Source organism: Aethalodelphis obliquidens, unplaced genomic scaffold (genome assembly GCF_003676395.1).
Source record: "Aethalodelphis obliquidens isolate GAN/ISIS:26980383/991018 unplaced genomic scaffold, ASM367639v1 scaffold51, whole genome shotgun sequence".
NCBI classification, from domain to species: domain Eukaryota; kingdom Metazoa; phylum Chordata; class Mammalia; order Artiodactyla; family Delphinidae; genus Aethalodelphis; species Aethalodelphis obliquidens.
The window spans coordinates 11,898,525-11,924,812 of NW_020837995.1; the positions used below are offsets into that span (position 1 = coordinate 11,898,525).

General features: G+C 41.7%; 1 protein-coding gene across 9 annotated transcripts; it reads left to right on the forward strand.

Moving 5' to 3' along the window:
* The first annotated feature begins 3,081 nt into the window (after positions 1–3,081).
* Positions 3,082–25,903, forward strand: EIF3J (eukaryotic translation initiation factor 3 subunit J). Of its 9 annotated transcripts, XM_027084171.1 has the most exons (8): positions 4,497–4,533; positions 4,620–4,723; positions 15,008–15,065; positions 15,571–15,662; positions 19,111–19,225; positions 22,138–22,299; positions 24,409–24,482; positions 24,828–25,903. In XM_027084171.1, exons 1-8 carry the CDS (start codon positions 4,497–4,499, stop codon positions 24,957–24,959), a joined length of 774 nt encoding a protein of 257 aa, XP_026939972.1. In that variant the 3' UTR covers positions 24,960–25,903. The 9 variants fall into 9 exon arrangements, 7 of the variants coding, with proteins under 7 accessions (XP_026939968.1, XP_026939966.1, XP_026939970.1 ...); XM_027084170.1 differs by lacking the exons at positions 4,497–4,533; positions 4,620–4,723; positions 15,008–15,065 and adding exons at positions 21,756–21,824; positions 21,948–22,016 and having other exon boundaries at positions 15,221–15,662; XM_027084167.1 differs by lacking the exons at positions 15,008–15,065; positions 15,571–15,662; positions 19,111–19,225; ... (1 more) ...; positions 24,409–24,482; positions 24,828–25,903 and adding exons at positions 3,082–3,960; positions 11,700–14,016 and having other exon boundaries at positions 4,193–4,533.
* The last annotated feature ends 385 nt before the right edge of the window (positions 25,904–26,288 follow it).

Sequence of the window (26,288 nt, forward strand, 5' to 3'; positions counted from 1 at the left end):
CCCCATCATCAGATAACTCCTAATCCTCTATCTGTGGCTCAGACCTCTCTAGTTCCAAATATATACTAGACATTTCTATTTGGATGCCTCAGAGGAATGTCAAGATCTGTGTGGCCAAAACTTAACCTATCCTTATTCCTTATTATGATGAGAAACACCATTCAGCCATCTTCAGAAACATTTACAGAGCATTTACTACATGCCAGGCACTGGGAATACAGTAGCAAAGAACACAGACAAAATACCTGTGCTCCAAACAGATATTAAATAAGGAAACAAGGTCATGAGAAATTGTGATAAATGCTATGACAAAACCAGAGTGACAAGATGAGTAACTGGGAGAGGCCCTTTGCTGGAGGGAGAACAGGGAAGAACTTTCTACAAAGGTAACACCTGAATTTTGGAGGAAGAAAAGCCAACCATGTAAAGGTGTGGAAAGAGCACTGTAGACAGAAAGAATAGCAAGCACAAAGTCCAAAAATAGGAAAAGGCTTAGTAGCCTCAGAGGGCCAGTAACAATGATGTTAATGAGACGGAATGGCATCATAAGGGGGTTGGTGGGAGGTAGGAGTCAGATTATGCAGAGCCTTGTAGGCCATCATAAGGAGTTGAATCTAAATCCAAAACAAACAAACACCAAGAAGCCACTAAAGGGATTTCAACTAGGAGGAAGGGGTGTGATGATCTAATTTACGTTTTTTAAATAAACTGCCTGGTGTATAGTGAATGGACTGTGGAGAGGGAAGAGTAGAAGAAGGGAAACCAATTGAAAGCATATTATAGTAGAACAGCCTAGAAAAAGCTTGGATTAAGGTGGTAGCAAGAGACATGGATTCGAGATTAACATTGGAAGTAATTCACAGACCTTGGTGATGGACTAAATTTAAGGGGTAAGTGAGAGGAAGAAAGCAAGGATAGCTCCCAGGTTTTTGACTTGAGCACCTATAGATGGATGTTACTTCCACTCAATCTCCAAAGGCATCATCCTCTACACCTCCCTTCCCCTCCTCCTCCATATCCAGTCAGTCACTGTGTTAGTCAGGGTTATTCAGAGAAACAGAACCAGTAGCATGTGTATATATAGAGAGAAAGATTTATTTTAAGAAATGGCTCACAGGGAATTCCCTGGCTGTCCAGTGGTTAGGACATGGCACTTTCACTGCTGAGGGCCCGGGTTCAATCCTTGGTTGAGGAACTAAGATCCCACAAGCTGTGCAGCGCAGAGAAAGAAAGAAAGAGAGAGAGAGAGAGAGAGAGAGAGAGAGAAAGGAAGGAAGGAAGGAAGGAAGGAAGGAAGGAAGGAAGGAAAGGAAGGAAGGAAGGAAGGAAGAAAGAAAAAGAAAGAAAAAGAAAGAGAAATTGGCTCACGTAATTGTGGGAGCTGGCAAGTCTCAAATCTGCAGGGCAGGTCAGCAGGCTGGAGACCCATGGAAGAGCTGATGCTGCAGAGTCCAAAGGCAGTCTGTAGACAGAATCCCTTTTTCCTCAGTGTATTTTCTTTTCTTTTTTTAAAAAATTAATTATTTATTTTTTTGGTTTTCGTTGCTGGGCGTGGGCTTTCTCTAGTTGTGGAGCGCGGGGGCTACTCTTCATTGCGGTGCACGGGCTTCTCATTGCAGTGGCTTCTCTTGTTGCAGAGCTTGGGCTCTAGGCGCAGGGGCTTCAGCAGTTGTGGCACACGGCTCAGCAGCTGTGGCTCACAGGCTCAGCAGCTGTGGCTCACAGGCTCTAGAGCACAGGCTCAGTAGTTGTTGTGCATTGGGCTTAGTTGCTGTGAGGCATGTGGGATCTTCACGGCTCGAACCCGTGTCCCCTGCATTGGCAGACGGATTCCCAACCACGGTGCCACCAGGGAAGTCCCTCAGTGTGTTTTCTTTTTCTTTTTCTTTTTTTTTTTGCGGTACGCGGGCCTCTCACTGTTGTGGCCTCTTCTGTTGCGGAGCACAGGCTCCGGACGCGCAGGCTCAGCGGCCATGGCTCACGGGCCCAGCCGCTCCGCGGCATGTGGGATCCTCCCGGACCGGGGCACGAACCTGCGTCCCCTGCATCGGCAGGTGGACTCTCAACCACTGCGCCACCAGGGAAGCCCCCCTTTTTAAAAAAAATAAAAATAATTAATTTAAAAAATTTATTTATTTATTTATTTTTGGCGGTGTTGGGTCTTCGTTGCCGCGTGTGGGCTTTCTCTGGTTGCGGCGAGCGGGGGCTACTCTTCCTTGCGGTGGCTTCTCTTGTTGCAGAGCACGGGCTCTAAGCACGCAGGCTTCAGTAGTTGTGGCTCGTGGGCTCTAGAGCACAAGCTCAGTAGTTGTAGCACATGGGCTTAGTTGTTCCACGGCATGTGGGATCTTCCCAGACCAGGGCTCGAACCCGTGTCCCCTGCAGTGGCAGGCAGATTCTTAACCACTGCGCCACCAGGGAAGCCCTCGGTGTGTTTTCGTAATGCCTTCAATTTATTGGATAAGACCCATCCACATTATGGAGGGTAATCTGTTTTACTAAAAATCTGCATCTTAAAGGTTAATCATAAACAAAAAATACATTCACAGCAACAACTAGACTAGTGATTAACCAAAAACTGGGTACCATGGCCTAGCCAAGATGACACATAAAATTAATCATCAGAGTCACTAAATTCTGTTGATTCTGACCCTTAACTATTTATCTGATTGGTTCCTTCCTCTTTGGCCACTGCCTTGCTTTAGGATGGTGTTCTTCTCTATTAATTCATAAAATATTTACTTATGTATTAGATACTGTGCCAAATGCTGGAGATATAACTGTTAATAAAAGACAGGTTGTGCCCTAGGGACCTTACATTCTAGTCTTTCCTTGCCTTCTGTCTTACCTCCTTCCAATCCCTCTTTATCAATGGATGGCTGTATAGCATTGCCTCTCACACTTTAACATACAATCATCTGAGGATCTTGTTAAAAGGCAGATTCTGATTCTGGGATGGAGTCTGAGATTCTACATTTCTGACAAGCTCCCAGGTGTTGCTGATCAGGAACAAACTTTGAGTAAGTGGGCTGTAGGATATCTTTTGGAAGACCATCTTTTATAAAATGTGTACTATTTGTAGACTCTGAAAAGGTACACAAGAAATGGGAAACAATAGTTGCCACCAGAAAAAACAGAATGGCTCATCACTGTGTATACCCTTTTATAACTTGAACGTTGTACCAAGTACGTGTGTTACATATTCAAAAATAAATTAAGAAAACAACAAAAACAAAATAAAAATATCTGAAACTGCACGCCTCTGAAAATCCTGCAGTGGAGCCCAATGGCCCGAAGGACAGAGTGCAGGTTAACCCATCTTAAACCCTTTATTACGATCAGTTTACCTGTTCAGCTTATCTCCAATTGCGCCATTCAGTCAGACCAGGGACCACATGCAATCTTTTTACGGGAAATGCACTGGAGCAAATTTCACTTGGTCTTTAAAACTCGTTACTGCAGTGCTTACCCTCCCGAAGCCTTTCAAGTGGCCTACCGCTCCCCGCCCGCCCCCCGCGGTTAATGTTACCCATTTACATTTAACCTCGCAATGCTTCTTTTTGTTGCAGTCATCGCACTGTGTCGAAATTTGTTTACATGTCTATTTTTGCTACTTGATTGTGCGCTCCTTTAGGTCAAGGCTAGAGTTTATGCTTAGCGCAGACCGAGTTCCGAAATTATTCTGCGAAAGAATGAATCATGTATTGGCTTCAAGGAGCTCAAAGGAAGGGAAAATCCTTGAGCACTGGGGCTGCCTTCGATCCCTTCGTGACGAACTGGAGGCAAGTGTGCCAGGAGCTGACTCTGAGCACCCTGGCTGGGAAGGCTGCCAGGAGCTCGGCCCTCTCCGCTCGCTTCTTCCCGGGAGCCCTGCGTACTCCGGCTTCCAGAGGGACCCCACCTCGCCCAGCGCAACCGCGCCCTCCAGTGATCGGGGAGGCCAATCCACCGCCCCCACAGGTGGGCGTGGAGTTCAGAGCCAGCTTCTGAGTGCGGCGTGGAGAGGCTGTGGGTCTCCTAGGTGTCAGCCAGCGGCAGCGAGAGGCGATCCGTGTGACCAGAGGAAGGGCGCATCCGACTGGTTGGGGCGCGGATGGGGTTGGCAGAGGAGGGGTGGAGAGGGCAGGCGAGAGCCCAGCACCAGGCAAGGTACCGCCCTGCTAACTTTCCCGCACTTACATTTCCTTCCCAGGGCCCAGGATTGGGTGCCTTCCCTCAGCCCCTTCCTCTCTCCCCACCCCACTAGCCCACAGGACCTCCCCGGGGCGTGGAATACAGGACGCTCCGCCTCGCCCGCCGCATTCCGCGCCCCTTCCGGCCCGCGCGCACGTCGCCCCAGCCGCCGCCAGAAGGGGCGGGGCCTGGGCCTTGGCGTTCAGTCAGCCAAGGTCCCAGCGTGCCCTGCGGCGGTCAACGAGAGCAGATCCAGTGACTCACATCCGCCGCGCTAACTCTTTGCTCGCTCTCTACTTGCACACGCTTACACCCGGCTCGAGATGGCGGCGGCAGCGGCGGGGGACTCCGACTCCTGGGGTGAGGAGAAGTTCCGGGAGCAGGGCCTGGGCCGGCGCTGGCCCCACACCCAGGCAAGCATTAACGTGGCTCGCTCTCTTCCGTAGACGCGGACACGTTCTCCGTGGAAGACCCGGTGCGGAAGGTGGGGGGCGGCGGCACCGCCGGCGGGGACCGCTGGGAAGGCGAGGACGAGGACGAGGACGTCAAGGTGGGTGCGGGCCGGGGCTCCGAGCAGTGTTGGAGCGGGCTGGCGCTGTCGCGGGCAGAGTTGCCCGCCGACGGGCGGGCGGACGGACTGTGGGCCCAGGGGCGCCGCCCGGGCCTGCGGGCCGTGGGTCTAGGCTCGAGCGTAGGGCCTGGCGGTGCCCTGTTCCCCTCCTTTCGCCGGCCATATGGGCTGGAGGCGGGCAGCGTGGTCTGTTGAACTTCCCTAACGAGTCGCTGGCCCCAGCCCTAGCCTTAGCCCTAGCCCCAGACCTTCTTTGAAGGTCTGCGCTCCGGCCTGGATCCCACCCGCCAACTGGCGACGGGAGGTGACAGCAGCTGCTGGACCGGCCCACGTGCAAACTTCGCGGTCTGGAGTTGCTCGCGGGGATGAGACTGGGAAGCTGAGAATGGAGCCCCTGGCTTATCCCATATGGAAAGGCTTGCAACCCACCTGCCCTTTCAAGCTCAGGTCTCCCCAGGGCCAATAACTCATTTATATCCCCGAAGGCCCATTTGTAGAGTTTGTTCGAGGTGTTAGATGAATGAAATATTGTGGTTTAATTTTAGCCACCTTTTTTTTTTCCCCCACACAAATGCAATAATTTTTAGCCTCCCTTCTCCCATCCTGTGGTAAAAGGATGAACTGAGTACTGAGATAGCTAGCAGTTAGTGATGAGAAACCTGGGTAGTCCACACAGCGACCTATTATTCATTTACACACGAACGCGTAAGGAAATAGTGAAGATTTGGTGGTTGGAGAAGACGAGGGAGTCAGTGTTTTGTGTTTTTTTGGTGGTTGGTTGTTTTTCCTATGCCTTGTAGATTTGAACTTGATTTACCGTCTTCGTTTGTTTTTGAGAACTTCTGGGGGCTTCAGATGACATTATGACTACTGCATTCGTTTTTGTTTTTCAGGTAGCTACAAAAGTCTCAAGCACAGAATGTTAAGACTCTTACTAACAAACTTCTCAAAATCTTTTTATTTTTGTGAAGATAAGGTTTAGTATGAGTTGGAAAATGGTGGTTTATGGTTTCGATTCATTTGGTGAATGTTTTACTCTTCTAACTTCTACCCTTCAGCTCATGCTAACAACCCTACAAATCCTTCTGCTTGGGTTGAAAAAAAATTTAAGCTAGGTAATCACTCTGAATTTTGTGTTAATACTGCTTGTGTTACATTTTACCTGAGTCTGATGAGGTGGATGTCCAATTCATTGAACAGCTTGTGAGGTTCAGGGATGACGCGAGCTTTGCAAATCTTGGGTTTAATAAATGAGCACTACTATTGTGAAGATACTTAAATGCTTCATTTAAATGTTGTATAGACGTAGGAATGGATTGTGTTATCAGCCTCATTGCAAGATATTAGTTACCTCCATACATTGTAGCAGATTTTCTGTTTTGAGTCTTTAGTTCAGATTTGTCCTTTCACTTTTTCTGTGCAGAGTGGATGTAGGAGTTAAGACATCTGTTATGAAAATTGGGAATAAGTGAGAAGAAACGACTAGAGAAATCAGAAAAGAATTATCAGATAATGAAGTTTGAATGAAGTAGTCTAGACTGATATCATGAAGAAGACTGACTGAAATTATTGTATCGAAATGGTGTCAATCCTGATAAATATAATTCTGACCACTTGGAACTAATTTTGGAGATTTATAAGTTGTAAATCTTATTTACAAAAAGGTAAATCTTATGTACCCTAAAGGTCATCTCGCCTCTTTGCACCCTTTTAGTGCAGAATTTCTTTCTTTTATACAAGTAGCTTATTTCTTTTACATAAACTTTGAAGTTGATATTGGAGTAGAAAGCTGAACTTGTCCATTTTATTTCCATGTTGAAATGCTGGTTTATTTCTGTTGAGTTTCTTCAAGATTTCCAAGTTAAGGTGTTCATGGAGTAGTTTGATTCCTAGTAGTTTGGAATAGACAGACCTGGATCTATATTTTTGCCTTGACATTTTCTGTTTGTGGTCATGAACCAGTTTTTTAATACTTTTTTCTTTCTCTTCCATTTCCCAATCTTGTCATTACAGAAGCTACCTCAGAGGATTATGCACTTTAAATGAGATAATATTAAGCATTAAGCAGAGTTGCCTGGTACTTGGTAGGCACTCAGTAAATGTTAATTCTCTCTCTCTGCAAGAGAGAATATTTTTCTGGCTAATGGAAAATATCTTTAGGCTGTTTAGATCGAGTAGCTGGGGTTATTTTTGTGCCACGTTTTTTTGTGCTTAAGCTCAGTAGGAGTAAGTTCTCTCCACGGTGGCTGTTTACTGTGAATTTTTTGTTTTGAACTGAATGACCATGGTTATCAAGCAAGTTTTTGCTTGCTCAGAGGTTACCAATCTAGAGTTGAAATTTGTCACCTTGAATGGTAGTGAGTACAGGTTTTCCCTGCTATCCAAAAGTAGAGCATTCCTATGAAACCTTCCCTAAGCTGAAAGAAGCAATTGCCTTAGGACTCATCTTGCTAACAAATGCACAGGATGAATCAAGGTAAAGCACAGATGCTCGCAGACACAGTTCAAAGCTATGGCAGCTTGATGCTGAGATGCTGAGTAGTTTGGTGGAGAAGGAGCTTGGCCTTGGCGGTGCCACTCTTGCTGCTTGGGTGCACGCTGCCTCTATAATGGCTCAGTGCAAAAACGAATGCTATTTTCACTTGTAATAAAAGCGAAAATCCTCTTTGGATTTCTTTCACTTAGTGAGCACAGTTATTAATGAAGGTCATTCGAAAAAGCGAAGTGGCATAAAGTGAACTTTAAAAAGTGAGGGATACCTATAATACCAAATTTCTGAATTCTAATGTTTTAGCGTTTAATCCTTTTGTAAGGAGATGCTAACAAGGTTTAGTTACCATGAGATCGAATAATCATAGTCCTTAAATAATACAGTATGTGAATTTTTGAAAAGTCCTTCAAAAGTGAGGTATGTAGAAACAGTAAGTTCTTCAGTTTATGTCAGCATCTAGTGTTTAACCTTTAAGAGTATAGGTTTAATGTCATTTGTAGTGTCCTGAGAAATGAAAGGAAAACTGAGGTCCTCGTTACAGTAACTTGCTTCAGTAGTTTACTGTTTTTCAGTAGATATAGCATTTTGCTGCCCTTGACTTTTCAGATAGCTGTCTGAAAGTGGCAGTGCGTATAGGTGAAACTGTAGAATTTTTAATATTCATGGTTGGGGGGGAGTCTATGCTTCTTCCCAGTGAAAAGGTAAGAACTAGGGAGCGTACTTCCCTGTCACATTAGCTTTATATTCCCTTTCTGTACTATCCTGATGTTATGTAGAGGCAGTGGGAGGAATTATTTTCTTGGCATATATCTCTGGACTCCTTCCCCATTGCTGGAATGATGTGTAGGCTATGTTGATTAAGAAGGCACAGACTTCCCTGGTGGTGCAGTGGTTAAGAGTCTGCCTGCCAGTGCAGGGGACACAGGTTCGATCCTGGTCTGGGAAGATCCCACTTGCCGTGGAGCATCTAAGCTCGTGTGCCACAACTACTGAGCCTGCGCTCTAGAGCCCACGTGCCACCACTACTGAAGCCTGTGCGCCTGGAGCCCGTGCACTGCAACAAAGAGTAGCCCCCACTCGCCACAACTAGAGAAAAGCCCACGTGCAGCAGCGAAGACCCAACGCAGCCAAATAGATAGATAGAAAAAAAGAAAGAAAGAAGGCAGTGAGTACCTACCCACTGCACGCAGGAACAATACAACTTTTACTCCATTTTACTAGTATCCCATCATTTCAGTAAAACAGATTAGAAGCTAGATTTATTCAAAGGGTGTGGAGTTTGTTTTGAGAAAACTTCTGGCTGTGATCAATCATCTCAGACATTTGCTTCTGTAATGTTATTACAGAATTTCTTTAAAAGATCCTAGAGAGGGCTTCCTTGGTGGCGCAGTAGTTGAGAGTCCGCCTGCTGATGCAGGGGACACGGGTTCGTGCCCCGGTCCGGGAAGATCCCACATGCCGCGGAGCGGCTAGGCCTGTGCTCTGCAACAGGAGAGGCCACAACAGTGAGAGGCCAGCGTACTGCAAAAACAAACAAACAAAAACAAACAAACAAAAGATCCTAGAGAGCTGACTTAGTTGAAAACTGCCTGCCACATCATGCCCATTCAACTGTCTGTGAGGATCCTATCCTGGTTAATAGTTTATATCTACCAGAGTAAGGACATTTTTAAGCGTTGGAAACGGTACTTCTGAAGTAGGGCATCTGTATTTCAAAGAAATTGGAGATTGCTGGGAAATTCTCAGAAGGTGGCATTTTGCTAGGAAATGGGTATCTGGAAGTGTGTGTGTGTAACTTATGAGAAGTTCTAAACATATAAAGAAGTGGAAAGAAAAGTTTAATAAACCCATGACCAGGGACTTCCCTGGTGGTCCAGTGGTAAAGAATCTGCCTTCCAATGCAGGGGACGCAGGTTCGATCCCTGGTCAGGGAACTAAGATCCCACATGCCACGGAGCAACTAAGCCTGCGTGCCGCAACTACTGAGCCCACACGCCTCAACTAGAGAGCCCATGTGCTGCAAATTACAGAGCCCACCCACTCTGGAGCCTGCACGCCACAACTAGAGAGAGAACCTGCACACCACAGCTAGAGAGTAGCCTGCGTGCCACAACTAAGACCCGATACAGCCAAAAAATAAAATAAAGAAAAATAAAATTTTTAAAAACCATGACCAATCTTTTATCTTCTGTATCCCCACTTACTGCTCTCCTCCCCCAACCAGATTATTTTGAAGAAAATATCAATTATATCATTTCAATACCTTGACAGTTTTTTTTATAAACTAGTAAGTTTTTAGTTAGGATGGTTATTTTTACAATAAGGCATCCATTACCCCTTCCCAGCCCCCCACCCAGTTCGCCATAATTAGACTCGGCTACCTTGTTTCTATCGAGTAAACTCCTCCACTTGTGCCTCTGTATTCGCCTTTGTTTTGCAATTTGAATCTCATTTTACATTTTTGTTTTGTTTTTTCCTTTTTTAAAGAAAAACACAATAAATGACATCTTAAGAATTTAAAAGGCAAAAAAAAATACTGAAAAATATTTACCTAATATATTTGTCATGCTGGACCATTGAAAATAAATAAGCCACTTGTTTAGAGTTCAGTGTCTTGTTCTTGATCTAGCTTAGCCAGGAATTTAAAGTAGAATTGATAACAGTTCCAAATATGAGACAGGTCAGCATTAAGATGGAATTCAGCAGAGTGCTGAGCCATAGTAGGGTGTTAAAAACTTAGTGAATTGACTTAAGTGAAGTAGAATTTATTGAGGCAGGTACCTTGGCTTCCAGAGACCATCATAGTTCTGAGGTGATGGAAGAATATTTGGGCTTCTTTTAAGAACTAAAGTTTCCTGGCAGGTCTAGCCATGGCAGGAGCTCACTACAGAGTTCTGAGGCTTCTCAGAGCAGGTTGGTACAGCTTACAGAACACCAGTAAATGACTCTTACTGCAAGAGATTATGCTTTATCTAAACCAAACTAAAGAAGAAAGGGGGAGGAGTATATGTTAGTTAATGGACTATTGCTATGGGACAGAAGAAATTTACTGCTCATTTGAAGCTACTTCTATTTGACGATCTATAAATATATCTTGCTTAAGTTGGAAAACATTTTCAGCCCTAACTGTGTTCTCTCATTGCATGTGACATTCTGTAGTTGTACATTATAAAAATGACAGACTGGCCAACTACTGACTGCATTATTAGGAATAAAGAAAGCAGGGTTTAAATTTTTTATGTTATGTTTTCAGTTCTTAGTCATATTTGATTGGGAAGCAGATTTTAAACTTGAAAAGCAGCCATCTCTTTCAGAGAAATGGCTCAAATGATGCTGGGTGTGTGTCTGTAGAACATGAGTATAGATAAGTGAGTAGTTTATCAACAGCCTCTCTTCTGAGGAAGCTGGCCATTTTAGGAGAGCAGCCTGGTTAATACTTTTGGAGATAGATCGGATATTATAGTTGGAAGAGTTATTGGCTACCAATGATAATTGGGTAAAGAATTTAACTGGGTGTTTATAGGTAATCTCTTGAACCAAAAACAACCATTTAGGGCTTACAAAATTATAGACTTAACTCCCTATTTTAAGTGTTCATTTTAGGTGTTTCTCTTGGAACCCTTCTTACATTTTATCTGAATTTATTGTCAGTATTTACAAAGTCCTGATGTTTATGGAAAATTAGGCAGATATAGACATTCTACTTTTATACATTTACTTTTATAACTAAGGATGCAAAAACTCTTTTAAGTTCTGGGGGAAAGCTACCTGGCCTTCTGCTTTTGGGATTGCATCTATTTGGAAGTATGGCCAGGCTCTTTTTGCTGACATCACTATGCTCCCTTCTTTAGCAACTTGTCCCCAGTATAGGAATAACTTCAGGGCAGTTATTACTGTTTCAGGCAGTCTGGGGTGAGGGTGCCTTTCATGGTCCTTTTATGAACTGAGGAGCAGATGTCATGGTTGTTTCCAGGACTTATTAGGAACCACTGTTTTTGCTACTGAAATCCATTCTGTGGTGGAATTCTCTGTAGCCTTGTTATGCTTGCACTGATGGGACAATGTAATGACTGTCTGGAATAAGGTTTATTCTTTGATAGGGAAACCAGGGCGGGGTAGAGGTGGGGCATAGAGTTAGTGCGAATGAGATACTGAAGGAGCAGTGATATGGGTGGGGTGATGTTTTACTGGTAAAGGGAACTGAGGCACATCAGCATTGAACAGAAATGTTACTCTGTTGTGCTGTTTCTCTATGTTGGAGTTACTGGGATGGAGCTGCTCATTTTCAGCTATACCTCTCCCTTCTTGGCCTCCTAGTACCAGAGGCTGCTAGACTCATTTGTTAAAATTAGTGGAAATCTAGCACAGGCAATTTGAGATGAATAATTGACATATTTGTAGCTGGGCATATCTTAGTATGTACTGTAACCCTTCTCTTTGATATGGGGTTCCTTGAAATTCCAGGGGACCTCATTCCAGAACTAATTGAAAGAACAAATTTTGGTGTGGAGGGACCTAGTTCCCAGACATATATTTTATACTTCAGCACTCAGGTAAGAAGTCATGTTTAATATGACGCCTTAAAGGAACTTTGGCCTGTTCAAAACAGGTTCCTTCATTATTTTTCCATTCGGATTGTGGGATAGCTATCTCTGGGCCTTAGTGTACTTACATGTAAAGTAGGGATAACAGCGCCTTACTTACAGAACTTTTGTGAGGGTTAACTGTTACTATATGTAAAATCCTTTGGGGAATTCTCTGGCTGTCCAATGGTTAGGACTCCGTGCTCTTACTGCCAAGGGCCCAGGTTCAATCCCTGGCTGGGGAACTAAAATCCCACAAGCCTCTCTGTGCAGCCAAAATTTAAAAAGTAAAAATAAAACATAAAGTACGTTGCACAGTGCTTGGTGCAAAGTAAGCCCTCAGTAAATGCTATCTATTATTATTATCATCATCACTGTTATTAGTAGGGAGTTATAAATAAACATCCCCTGGAAGTAAGCAGTTGGTCCTTTTATCTGAAGCACCATCTAAGCAGCATATCACTCACAGACCCAGCTTTCCTGTGTTCTGTGAAGATTAAAATGACAAAAAACTCCTGGTAGTAGTTAACTTTTATATTTAGCTCTCTGGTTCCTTTTGTACTATGGTGTATTGATACAAGCACTTAAGCAAACCAGCAGGGTGATATAAACATTTGCTGTCTAATTTCTAATCTAGTATCTTAGATGTTCAAACAATGACTAGCTGGTTTGCTTTCATTCTGTTTGTTAACAATGAACTAAGGGTTAAATTGCGAAGGTAAAGTTATTATAAAAATGCTTTTGTACAAAGTTCTTCCCACTGCTTGCAGACCCCATGGCAGCCTTAATCAGGATTTTTTATTTCTTTGGATTTACAGATTTTTATTAAGAATCAAGGCTTGGTTAGTTTATATACCTAGGCTGTTGATTCAGATTTATGACCTGTCTTGTTAAAAACCAGAAGCTTGGTGTCATAGTTATGGCACATTAGTCAGCTTCTGCCTCTTCCACTAGCATCAGGACCTCCTGCTTTGCACCTGCCATGCTGTGGCTCAGCTTCCAGTGGGCGTGTCCTGGTGTGCCTGGCGGTTGTTGAGACAGTGGTCAGGCTACCTATAGATTAAAGTCTATTTAAACACAGGGCTGTGTCTTTGTCTATTAAACCTTCTAAATTCTGTGGAGCCTTTAGAAGATTGTTTGATAATTGGTTTATATTTTGCCCAGTGACTGTGACTGTAAAGACAGTATAGATCCACCTTAAAGTGCCCCGCCCAAGTTAGGGAGTGGGTTCCATGAAGCTGTTGATCAGCTCTTGACTTTTCTAATACTGGGATTAACTTTTTTTTTAATTTAATTTTTTAAAATTGAAGTATAGTTGATTTATAGTGTTGGCCTTAAATTTTTATAAAGATTTAATTCATTAACCAGGGTTGTGTTGTATGGAATATTGCTTGAAATAACCAAGCCATTAGCTAGAATGTTGGATGCTTTTACATTTGGGGAAGTAAGAAGTATAAAGACTGCTCAGTTTTTCATTTAAAACAACTGAATTATTTAAGAGAGGCTGTTAGTTTTGGCTTGGTTGTCTTGTGTTTTAATTGTTAATGGAGAAGCTTTTTTGTGGAGTTAGACAAGTTGATATAAAAATTCATATGGAAAAACAAATGTGCAAGAATGGCCAGGAAAACAGTAAAAAAACCCTGAAAACCTGCAAGGGGTGACTAGCCCCAGCTTACATACGATAAAGCCTCTAATCAAAACAGTCGGTGCTGGTACGTGAAGAGACAACAGACCAGTGCGACAGAATAGAAAACAGAAATAGACTAGGTACCTAAGAAAATTTAGTATATGGTAAATCACAGGGCAAAGATGGACTTTTTTTAAAATTGAGATATAGCTGATTTACAATATTATAAGTTTCAGGTGTACAACATAGTGGTTCACAACTTTTAGAGATTATACTCCATTTATCGTTAGAAAATATTGGAAAGGTGGACTTTTCAATAGATGGTGCTGTGACAGTGGGTAACCATTTGGAAAAAGATAAAATTAGATCCATACTTCACACCATACAAAAGAAAAACCTCCAGTGGATCAGAGATCTAAATGAAAAAACAATGAAAGCATACATGTTCTAGAAGAAAATTCCTTGCTTTAAGAAAAGACTTTCTGGGCTTCCCTGGTGGTGTAGTGGTTAAGAATCCACCTGCCAATGCAGGGGACACGGGTTTGAGCCCTGGTCCGGGAAGATCCCACATGCCGCGGAGGAACTAAGGCTGTGCACCGCAACTACTGAGCCTGCGCTCTAGAGCCCGCGAGCCACAACTACTGAAGCCTGCGCGGCTAGAGCCCGTGCTCCACAACAAGACAAGCCACCGCAGTGAGGAGCCTGCATACCTCAACGTAGAGTAGCCCCCGCTCGCCGCAACTAGAGAAAGCCCGCGTGCAGCAACGAAGACCTAACACAGCCAAAAATAAATAAATTAAAAAAAAAAGACTTTCTAATTGACTTGGAATCCAGAGGGAATAAAAGAAAAGATTAAATTTTACCGCATAAATGTGGTGGGGTACGTAGCACTTAATGGGGAAAACACTAGAGGCACTTCCATTAAGAGAAGAACAAAGCAATGATGCCCATTTTCTCTGCCACTGTTCATTCACACTGTACTAGAGGTTTTGCCAGTGCAGTTAGATAAGAAAAATCAATTGTGGAGGCACACGAATTGATAAAGAAGGAATAAAGCTATCTCTTGTTTGCAGATGATATGGTAGTACACCTGGGAAAACCCTAGAAAATCAATGATGGAACTAACTTAAGTGAAATGAATTTAGTAAGGTAGCAAGGTATAAAATTAACATACAAAAACCAATAGCTTTTCTATACTAAAATAGTAACTGGTTAGAGGACATAAAAGGAAAAAAGAAACATATTTACAGTGGCAACAGAGATGATGAAATACTTCGGAATAAACCTAAAGAGAAATGTGCAAAACCTCTAAGAGAAACTTTAAAACACTCCTTGAAAGATACAGAGGGAGCCTTGAACAGATGGAAAGATAGCCCTTTTTCTTGGCTAGGGCAGTTCAACATTATAAGATGTCAGTTCTCCCAAAATTAATTTATAAATTTAATGCAACACCAAAAAAAACCCCCAACAAACTTGTTTCTGTGGAGTTAGACAAGCTAATAATAAAGATCACGTGGAAAAGTAAACATGCAAGAATTATTAATGGAGGTCCTTTTCTTTAGGATAACTGGGATGATGATGATGATGATGAAAAAAAAGAAGAAGCAGAAGTAAAACCAGGTAAGCCATTGGGGTTCTTCCATTTTTGGTTTTATATCTTAGTGAACATCTGGCGCTTATGTTAAGACAAATGAGAAAATGCCTACAAAATCAGAAATTTTGGTTATTTTTAGAAACCAAACATCCTTCCGTTCCCACTTCATTCTCTTCTCCCTGTATCTCTTCTCTCTCCTCAAAACATAATCAGATTAGATACCTGCCAAATTTCTGTTTGAGTGCTTTTGTTAAAGGAGAGAGTAAAAAATAAGACATCATAGTTGAATGATCTAAGTCCTGCCTAAAGGACTGTAGGGAAATAAGAAGGGAGATGTTTGGATCTTAGGGGTCAGATTAGAGAGGAGAAAGGAAGAGTCCCAGAACTTTCCTATTCTTATTTGCCAGGAAATCACCATATGAAATTGGAGCTGGGTGAGGTTTGGTCTCTTGAAGTATATAAGTATCATGTCTGTCTCATTCATAAACTGGAAAGTATTCAAGATAACTGTGATTAAAACATTACTTTCAGAAGTAAAAATTTCAGAAAAGAAAAAAACAGCAGAGAAGATAAAAGAGAAAGAACGGCAGCAGAAGAAAAGGCAAGAAGAAATTAAAAAGAGGGTAAGTACTATTTATTTTCTAAAATACAGAATTCTCACATCAGTAGTGGTGCAGCATCTTAACAGGCAGTATTACCTAATATTACCTAATAAATAGTACTATTTATTTTCTAAAATATAGAATTCTCACATCAGTAGTGGTGCAGTATCTTAATAGGCAATATTACCTAATCATTTGAAGGGCTTTGTAAGGACTATAAATGGATACTGTCAGATAAGATGATCCCAAACAAACTGAATTTGTGGTTTTTGCAAAAACCAAACCCAGAAGCTGTATGTATTAGAATGCCTTTTTAAGTTTTCACAGACATTTTGGAACATGACTGTGTTGTGACCATAGTCAGTGATTTTTGTCAGTGCCTGCAGTTCTCTCTAGCTGTGATTAGTCTTTTTTTTTTTTTGCAGTGTACATTTTGAGTGAATACAGAAAGTGTCCATTTCTCTGCCATGTGCTGTATAAATGTTTTTGTTCTTGATTATTTGGAGCAATATCAGGAATTTTGTGTTAATTTACTTGCTTTTTGAATAGAAAACACATTTACATGATTCAAAAATCAGAACGGTATTAAGAAGCACTCCCAACTCTTCACTCATTTGTCCTGTTTCTCTCCCTCTATCCCATAAGTAAATATTGGTTTATGATGTCTCCAAGGTGATTTTGTACATTTGTATACAACTGTATAGTCATATTCCTCCCAATTTTTATAGTTTTCATCTTGCTTTATTTAATATATCATGGAAATCTTGCCATAGATCATGGCAAGCTTTCTTATTTTATTTTTTATTTTATTTTATTTTATTTTTTTTTTGCTGTACGTGGGCCTCTCACTGTTGTGGCCTCTCCTTGCGGAGCACAGGCTCCGGACGCGTAGGCTCAGTGGCCATGGCTCACGGGCCCAGTCGCTCCGCGGCATGTGGGATCTTCCCGGACCGGGGCACGAACCCGTGTCCCCTGCATCGGCAGGCGGACTCTCAACCACTGCGCCACCAGGGAAGCCCACAGTGATTTTTTTTTTTTGATGCTTAAATTGTCCCAACATTGGACAGTAGGGCTCCCTCAAAGCTGTTCCTATCTTCATCCTTTTGACAGAACTCCATTAGTCTTTGAAAGGTTCCTTGTTTTCTGGCACAATAAGTAATGCCCGGGGGTTCCCTGGTGGCACAGTGGTTGAGAATCTCCCTGCCAATAATGCAGGGACACAGGTTCAAGCCCTGGTCTGGGAAGATCCCACATGCTGCAGAGCAGCTAAGCCCATGCGCCACAACTACTGAGCCTGCGCTCTAGAGCCCATGAGCCACAACTACTGAAGCCCGCACACATAGAGCCCGTGCTCCGCAACAAGAGAAGCCACCGCAGTGAGAGCCCGCGCACTGCAATGAAGAGTAGCTCCCGCTCACCGCAACTAGAGAAAGCCTGCGTGCAGCAACAAAGACCCAATGCAGCCAAAAATAAATAAAAATTAAAAAAAAAAAAAGTAATGCCTGGCTTATCTGGTAAACTCCCCTAGGCCTGGAATCAGCTACTAAAATTCCTTTTTAGTAGCAAATTATCATGGCCAACAATGTGTGAGAATGTCTGTTTTCCCCAAGTCAGGAACATTTTAGATGCTTTTTAATAATTTGTATATCTAAAAATACCTACATGTATGCTTTTTAATTAATTAATTTTTGGCTGCGCTGGGTCTTTGTTGCCGCACGAGGGCTTTCTCTAGTTGCGGCAAGCGGGGGCTACTCTTCATTGCAGTGTGCAAGCTTCTCATTGTGGTGGCTTCTCTTGTTGCGGAGCATGGTCTCTAGGCACGCAGGCTTCAGTAGTTGTGGCACGTGGGCTCAGTAGTTGTGGCTTGCAGGCTCTAGAGCGCAGGCTCAGTAGTTGTGGCACACGGGCTTAGTTGCTCTGCAGCATATGGGATCTTGCCGGACCAGGGATTGAACCCGTGTCTCCTGCATTAGCAGGCGGATTCTTAACCACTGCGCCACCAGGGAAGTCCCTACATGTGTGTTTATATGATCAGAACAAGCAATGGATTCTTATAGCTCAGTCTAAGAAGTTGTATTGATTTGATCTTTCTTGGTCATTGAAGTTAGAATTATACTTATTTTGTTGTATCTTGATATTAGTCCCAACGTAAAGAAACCTTAGTTTGCGTAAATTAATTTTATCTTAGGTCAAGTATTGAGTTAAGATATATTCAATTTTGATGCAGGAAATGATGTTCAGGTCTACTAAGGCAATTGAGATATTTCCCTTTTTCTTTCGAGAAAGTGTTCTGAGATTTCCTAACTTGGCATCATGACCTTTCTTTTTTTTTTCTTTTTTTTTTTTTTTGCGGTATGCGGGCCTCTCACTGTTGTGGCCTCTCCCATTGCGGAGCACAGGCTCCAGACGCGCAGGCTCAGCGGCCATGGCTCACGGGCCCAGCCGCTCTGCGGCATGTGGGATCTTCCCGGACCGGGGCACGAACCTGTGTCCGCTGCGTCGGCAGGCAGACTCTCAACCACTGTGCCACCAGGGAAGCCCATGACCTTTCTTATTTCATCTTTTCCATGAGAAATAAAATGTGACCTATTTCAGAAGTGGACTTCTGAATCAAACTCTTCGAACTGCACAGGCATGGATAACCATGAATGGCACAAATTCCCTTCATCTTTTTCCCACTTTGATAAATATTATCAAAGATAGCCCCTTGTAGTAAGTAACATATTGTAGAAAATTATATTACAGTATATAGAAAGGATATAAACTAAACTGTTAACTGTCATCTCAGAGAAGTGGAACAAAAAGATAAATGGGGGGAAATGTTTTTCTAATTCTTCGAAAAAAATATTTTTTCTGTCTACATTGTATTGTCATATGGAAGTGCCATATACTTTATTTAACCATTCTGTTGTGGAACATTTAGATCATCTCTAAATTTATTTGATATTATGAATAATACCCCATTTGACCTCCTTTTGGTTAAATATTTGTATGCAGCTTTGGTTTCTTAAGATGAATACCTACAAGTGGAATTATTTGATTAAAGCATATAAGAATATTTTTAAGACTTGATAAATATTACCAAGTTACCCTAGAAAGGTTGTTTCAATATACAGTCTTAGCTAAAGTATGTGAGAGTGCCATTTTCAACTTGTCTGCAATCTCAATTCCTTAATTAAAAACATTACCACAAAATAAACCCAGTCTTCAAATCTGAACTCTGTCACATGACCACCTGAGTTAACCTTCTGTTACCATGGGCAGGTTGCTTACCCTCTCTGTGCCTCAGGTGTTTTTCCTGTAAAATTGGGATAAGAATATCTAAAAGAATGCCTGAAATACAGTAAACACTTTATAAGTGTTTGCTATTATTTATATGTGTCTAGAAAAAAAATTCATACAATACAGAAATGTTCTGGGTCCATTATAATCCCAGCCCTTTTAAAACTTCATTGCTGTCTCATTTTAGTTAGAAGAACCTGAAGAACCTAAAGTGCTAACACCAGACGAACAATTAGCAGATAAACTGCGGCTAAAGAAATTACAGGAAGAGGCAGACCTCGAATTAGCGAAAGAAACTTTTGGTAAGTGGGGGTTTGATAACAGTGCAGTATTGAAGTTCCAAGTGATACTATGGAAGTCTTACTAGTTACGAAAATTCAGAAAACACCTTTTTTGAAGAAACATGATACTGGCTAATTTAGATAGTAGAAAACAGTTTTTAATCTCTTTTGTTTATATTTGAGATTTCATTACTTAAGGTAGAGTGAGATACATGTTCAGATTTTTGAATAATTTGAGTATTGTATAAAAGGTGATTAAGATAAAAAGTAATTGTGGAAGCAATCTAAGTGTCCATTGACAGATGAATGGATAAAGAAGATGTGGCACATATATACAATGGAATATTATTCAACCATAAAAAGAAACGAAATTGAATTATTTGTAGTGAGGTGGATGGACCTAGAGTCTGTCATACAGAGTGAAGTAAGTCAGAAAGAGAAAAACAAATACTATATGCTAACACATATATATGGAATCTAAAAAAAAAAAAAAAAAAGGTTCTGAAGAACCTAGGGGCAGGACAGGAATAAAGACGCAGACGTAGAGAATGGACTTGAGGACACAGGAAGGGGGAAGGGTAAGATGGGATGAAGTGAGAGAGTGGCATGGACACGTATACACTACCGACTGTAAAATAGATAGCTAGTGGGAAGCAGCCGCATAGCACAGGGAGTTCAGCTCAGTGCTTTGTGACCACCTAGAGGGGTGGGATAGGGAGGGTGGGAGGGAGACGCAAGAGGGAGGAGTTATGGGCATATATGTGTATGTATAGCTGATTCACTTTGTTACAGAGCAAAAACTAGCACACCATTGTGAAGCAATTACACTCCAATAAAGATTTAAAAAAAAAAAAGTCATTGGACCCAAATAAAGTATACTGCTGCTTTAAATGTATGTATCAGCTGGATGAAATTTGGGTGAAATGTGAAGTCTGTAGCTTTGAGATTTAAATATTGAACGGACTGTAGGACTGTTCTGTTGTCTTAAGTCTGGATAAGATTTAGACAATAGTATGCTGGTCCCGGTGGGGCATTCAGCTTTGGTTGTGCCTTCTTGTGCTCAAGGTCCTTTCTTTCTGTACCCCTTCTTGGCCTTCACCATGCCCTGTCTTTAGAGGACTTCCATTTCTGTGTGCCATGCCTGCAGCTGTGGTTAGTGTGTAAGATAAAAGATATGTTCAGGATTCTGTAAATAGATAAGTTCAGAGTGTTCCAGGAGGATAGTTACATGGCACAGAGGGTAATGTAAGAAACACGGTCAGAGAAATAATTAAAAATTCTCACTTCATTTAACCAAGTTTGTTGTTGTCTCTATTGAGTGCTTTTCAGAGTAGAATGTTGTGTTGAAACAGTTAAATAACTTTTTTTTTTTTAATATTTATTTGCTTGTGCTGGGTCACAGTTGTGGCACACGGGCTCCTTAGTTGCGGCATGCAAACTCTTAGTTGCGGCATGCATGTGGGATATAGTTCCCTCACCAGGGATTGAACCCGGGCCTCCTGCATTGGGAGTGCAGAGTCTCAACCACTGCGCCACCAGGGAAGTCCTGAAACAGTTAAATAACTTTTAAATGAAACCTAGAGCCAAGAAGGATCTAGTTATTTTGATTTTTTCCTCCCCTCTCCTTCCTCTTCTTTAAAATGGATCAAGCAGGCTGACTGTAGTGATCATTCTCCTTTTCACTGGAAGTATGACCTTATCTCTCAGTGGGTCTTTAGCAATCTCAAGAGTTGCTATGGATGCTCCACTGGTGAGTGCTTGGCATGTCTTAACCACACTCATCTCATTACAGAGAGCACTTGGCCACTACCCTGTCTTTGTAGAATGGTAAAAGCCACCCATGTGTTTATTAAAGAGGAGGGTTTATGTGGTAATAAATTCTAAGATGGAACACCAGTTATAGATTAAAAGGCAAAAACATGTATTCATATGGTGATCATTTGGTTAATAGGATTTTAATGTTGTGTTTCTCATACTAAAATACTGGATCAATGTTATTGTTAACAACTAATTTACTTGATAATTGAGGAGTATACAGAAGCATAGTGTCTAATCGCCTGGAATCCTTTTAGGCCAGGTTAATTTTTCTATTGGGATTTAACACATGGTTTGCTCTTTTTTAGCTTCTGTAGTTAGCTGGATACTTTCACAGGAACCATCTTAGTTTGCTTTGCTTTTTTCTTTCTCTCCCAGCTTTTCTGTGGGCTGTTCTTGGACAGATGCTTTAAGAGCATCACTTTTGTGCCAGGGACTCCTTTGGCAGTGTGGTGAAGCCTTTGGGCCCCTTCTTAATATACTGTCTTTAAATGCATAAAATACACAGGATTTTACTTACAAAGGAAACCTGTTATAATGAAATAGGTATCAAAATATTGAAATAACCTGTGATACAGTAATTACGTACAGACCATTTGAATTCTGTCCAAGGATTTCAATAGACTCAGGTTAAGAGCCTCTGTTTTAGAATGAAATAACAGGGTTATTCAGGTATCTAATTAGTTTCTAAACTTTAAAAAAATCTTTGATATTTTCTGTCCCCTTTCTCCTACAGGTGTTAATAATACAGTTTATGGAATAGATGATATGAACCCATCTTCAAGGGATGACTTCACAGAGTTTGGAAAGTTATACTAAAAGATAAAATTACACAATGTGAAAAATCACTATATTATGCCAGTTTTTTTTAAGCCTTAGTTTGAGTAAAAAAATCTTTGATATTTTCTATGTCCCCTTTCTCCTACAGGTGTTAATAATACAGTTTATGGAATAGATGATATGAACCCATCTTCAAGGGATGACTTCACAGAGTTTGGAAAGTTACTAAAAGATAAAATTACACAATGTGAAAAATCACTATATTATGCCAGTTTTTTTTAAGCCTTAGTTCGAGTAAAAAGATCTTTGATATTTTCTGTGTCCCCTTTCTCCTACAGGTGTTAATAATACAGTTTATGGAATAGATGCTATGAACCCATCTTCAAGGGATGACTTCACAGAGTTTGGAAAGTTACTAAAAGATAAAATTACACAATATGAAAAATCACTATATTATGCCAGTTTTTTGGAAGCCTTAGTTCGAGATGTGTGTATTTCATGTAAGTAATTCTAATCTCTGGCCTCTGTGAATGGATGTGTAGGGGCACATCATACTTAGGAGAATGGAGATTGACTTTTGAGGGGAGGGGATGCTCTAATATATTTAAGATTTGCTTTTTAGCAGTTAGCTTGGGAGTGTTGTTCTGCAGATATACATTGAGTTTGAGTGGTTTTGTTTTTGTTTTTTGAGGGTGCTTTCTGAGTGTTACAGTGGCTTCCCAAAGAGACATCTGTGCTTGTTGGCACAACAGCTAATAAAACACTAGTTTCTTATTTTATCTAATTATATATTGGAGGCGGCGGCTAGCAAAGTGTCTTTTGGGGAAAATCATACAGAATTTTAGAGCTGAGTGAGACCACAGCGAGTGTCTGTTCATTTTATAAATGAGGAAGCCCATGGCCAGGTGCAAGTTGCTCAGCAGAGCTGACACCCATTCTCTGGGTCCATGGATTTGGTTTCATGCTGAGTCATATATTTCAGGGGCAGGGGGTATGGGAGTGACAACCTGGGGTGGTATAGCACTAAGGTGGGAAGGACTGCTTTTGCTAGTGTCTGCTGTTATTTTTATTTTTTGCTGTACGCGGGCCTCTCACTGTTGTGGCCTCTCCCGTTGCGGAGAACAGGCTCCGGATGTGCAGGCTCAGTGGCCATGGCTCACGGGACCAACCGCTCTGCGGCATGTGGGATCTTCCCAGACCGGGGCACGAACCCCTGTCCCCTGCATCAGCAGGCGGACTTTTCAACCACTGCGCCACCAGGGAAGCCCTGTCTGCTGTTTTAAGATTGAGAAAAATAAATTCTACACAATGAGTTTTTTTTTTTTTTTTAATTAGTCTGGTTGCGTTGGGTCTTTGTTGCTGCACGCAACTAGGGCTTTCTCTAGTAGCCCCTCTAAGAGGGGCTACTCTTCCTGCGGTGCACGGGCTTCTCATTGTGGTGGTTTCTCTTGTTGCGGAGCTCGGGCTTTAGGCGCACGGCTTCAGTCGTTGTGGCACGTGGGCTCAGTAGTTGTGGTGCACGGGCTCAGTTGCTCCACGGCATGTGGGATCTTCCCGAACCAGGGCTTGAACCTGTGTCCCCTGCATTGGCAGGCAGATTCTTAAACACTGTGCCACCAGGGAAGTCCCTACACAATGAATTTTAAGTTAGGTTTTCTTTGGGAAATTATTACTAAGCTGAAGGTTCTGAATTTTATCAGTGATATACCCATAGTTGGTATTTTATTTTCCGTATACTATTTTTACTGTTTTTGAAGGTGCTCTCTAACCAGACTGAACACTTTTTTGGGTAGCTAAAAACTCATGTCTGTTTCCAGCTTTATATTTTTATAAGGATGGAAGGATGTGTTGTCCACTAAATGGGCTTATTTCCTGGTGGGGCACTTAGATTTCTGAGATAACTACCACTTTCATTCTCATTCCTATGCTAGAAAATGGAGACCCCAAGGGGTGGGGAGTTATCATCTGTAGGTTTAAGAATTGTTACATGGGCTTCCCTGGTGGCGCAGTGGTTGAGAGTCTGCCTGCTGATGCAGGGAATACGGGTTCGTGCTCCGGTCCGGGAAGATCCCACATGCTGCAGAGTGGCTGGGCCCGTGAGCCGTGGCCGCTGAGCCTGCGCATCTGGAGCCTGTGCTCCGCAACGGGAGAGGCCGCAGCAGTGAGAGGCCCGTGAACCGCAAAAAAAAAAAAAAAAAAGAATTGTCGTTACATAGTCATTCAGCTACTCCTCACTGAGCATCAAGGATGTTTATTTCCATAAGTCATGGTTATTCTCTGCGTATTTAGACCGGATAAGGAAAAATGGTAGGGAGCATTGTGAGCTATAAAGACATTTCTAGTTTCTCGCTGGTGAGCAGTGTCATTATAATTAGAGTTCATTATAAATTTTTGTTGCTGAGTTTGCCATTTTACTTTAAACGGTTCTGATCTGTGAGCCTAGCCATAGACTGAATGATTCTCCATCGTGTTATGTTAAACAGGAGAAATTAATAGCCTTTCCAAGTTACCGAAGTTAATGATGGACAAATTAGATGGAAGAATGTATATTTTGCTTTTACTTATTCTCCAAAATGCTTAAAAATTACTGGTATGCTTTTTTTTTTTAGTGGAAATTGATGACTTGAAAAAGATTACCAATTCATTGACTGTACTTTGCAGTGAAAAACAAAAGCAAGAAAAGGTAAGAGCTAGCTGCGTGGGAAATGTGTATTACACAAGGATGGGGTATAGGCATAATATTCTCAACAAGTGTAGTAGGAGCCTGAGAAGTCAAGCACTTCACCAATACCATTTATATTGGAATAGAACAGGAGTATGAGTGCCATTACCATCCTTTTGTTTACAGACATGTTCATGTTCTCCTGAATTAATAATAGAAATTTCTCTGGGTCAGGTGTGGGATCTCCCTTAGAGAACTAAGTTTTTTCTGGAAGCAGAGCTTTGTTGACTCTATGAGGGTTGCTGTACCATATAAGATGCCCACAGTAGATAAAATCTCATGAATTAATTCTCTTTTTATCTTCAGCAAAGCAAAGCCAAAAAGAAGAAGAAAGGTGTGGTTCCCGGAGGGGGATTAAAGGCTACCATGAAAGATGATCTGGCAGATTATGGTGGTTATGATGGAGGATATGTACAAGATTTTGAAGACTTCATGTGACGTTTTATCTTCTCCTGGTGTCTTCTTTCTGTTGCCCACAATCCCTTCAACATGTAGCACAACTTCCTTTCCTTTCAGTTCTGCCAAATGCTACAATCAGAAGTGCAGTATCTTTTGTGCTGGTTATTAACCCCTTGACACTTAGGTGCTAATGTGCAAATGAGGGAACTTGGATCTTGCTGCCAAGGGGTTAAAATTGGGAACCTCCATTGCTACTAAATCATAGTTTAAAAAACAGACCTAATAATGTTGTTGCTATCTGATTCCATAGCAGCAGTCACTAAATTGGAAACAAAGGTTGCAACATGACAAAAAATTGTGTAGTATTTACCAGCACCATTCAGTAATACAGCCTTAACCATACCTCCTTGAACTACTTCATAACTTGTCAAGAAAAGCAGTCTGCTGCAAGGGCATGTGGTGTGCACCTAGTATTAAAGTTGCTTTGTCTTAAAATTGAGCGTGAGGATATTAAAAATACATTGTGAAGAAGACTGCTTATATCAGAGTGAAGATACGGCGGCTGAAAAGCACTAGTTTGATACTTAAAAATTAAATGACCAAAACCCTCCAACTTGGAAGCTGAAGAAGGTAAACCTCTCCATTATTGCACTACCAAGTTGTGGAATCTCTTGAATGCTAGACTGTCTAGTTTCTATTTATCAGACTATTCTACTGCTGGAGTGCTTCAGATGGGGGAGGGAAACTCCTTACCTATTTTATTTGTCTGATTTAAGTGTCTGAGAAACAAATCTCCTTTGTTCTCTGAGGCTGCAGTGGATCAGCTTTAACAGGGTTTTGGCATTTCCTTTCCTTTATAAAACGTGTTTAGCAAACTGCGCCACTTAACTACAGTTTGGTAAATTGTTATGTTAACAATTATGACATCTGCAATGTTTTATAAAGCAACTAATTTAATAAAGTCACTATTGTGAGGACTTAAATTTTGTGTTACCTCCCAAGAGATATTTTTGGAGAGTAAAGAACAAAGCTCTTGGGACTAGAGTTCTCTGTATACTTATAAAGCTTAATAAGTGCTTGATAAGTAGATGTAGTTTTAAAACAAAAATGATGTGAGGTCCTTAATAGTGTCACCCTAGAGCAACAAAGGCATAGAGCTGCCTTCCTCTTCTTATTTATTTGGGGAAATTGGTTGGTTGTTTAGATACTAAGGCCTAATTAAGTACCTAGAAGAACTATTTATTTGGAGTAATTGAACTTATAACTCAGGTTGTGGCTGTAAGCAGAGATAGGGTGATCGTCTCTATTATATATTTTCTTTTAAGCAATTTAACCAAATCTGTGGTTGGAGTCTTTTTTTGAAACTGC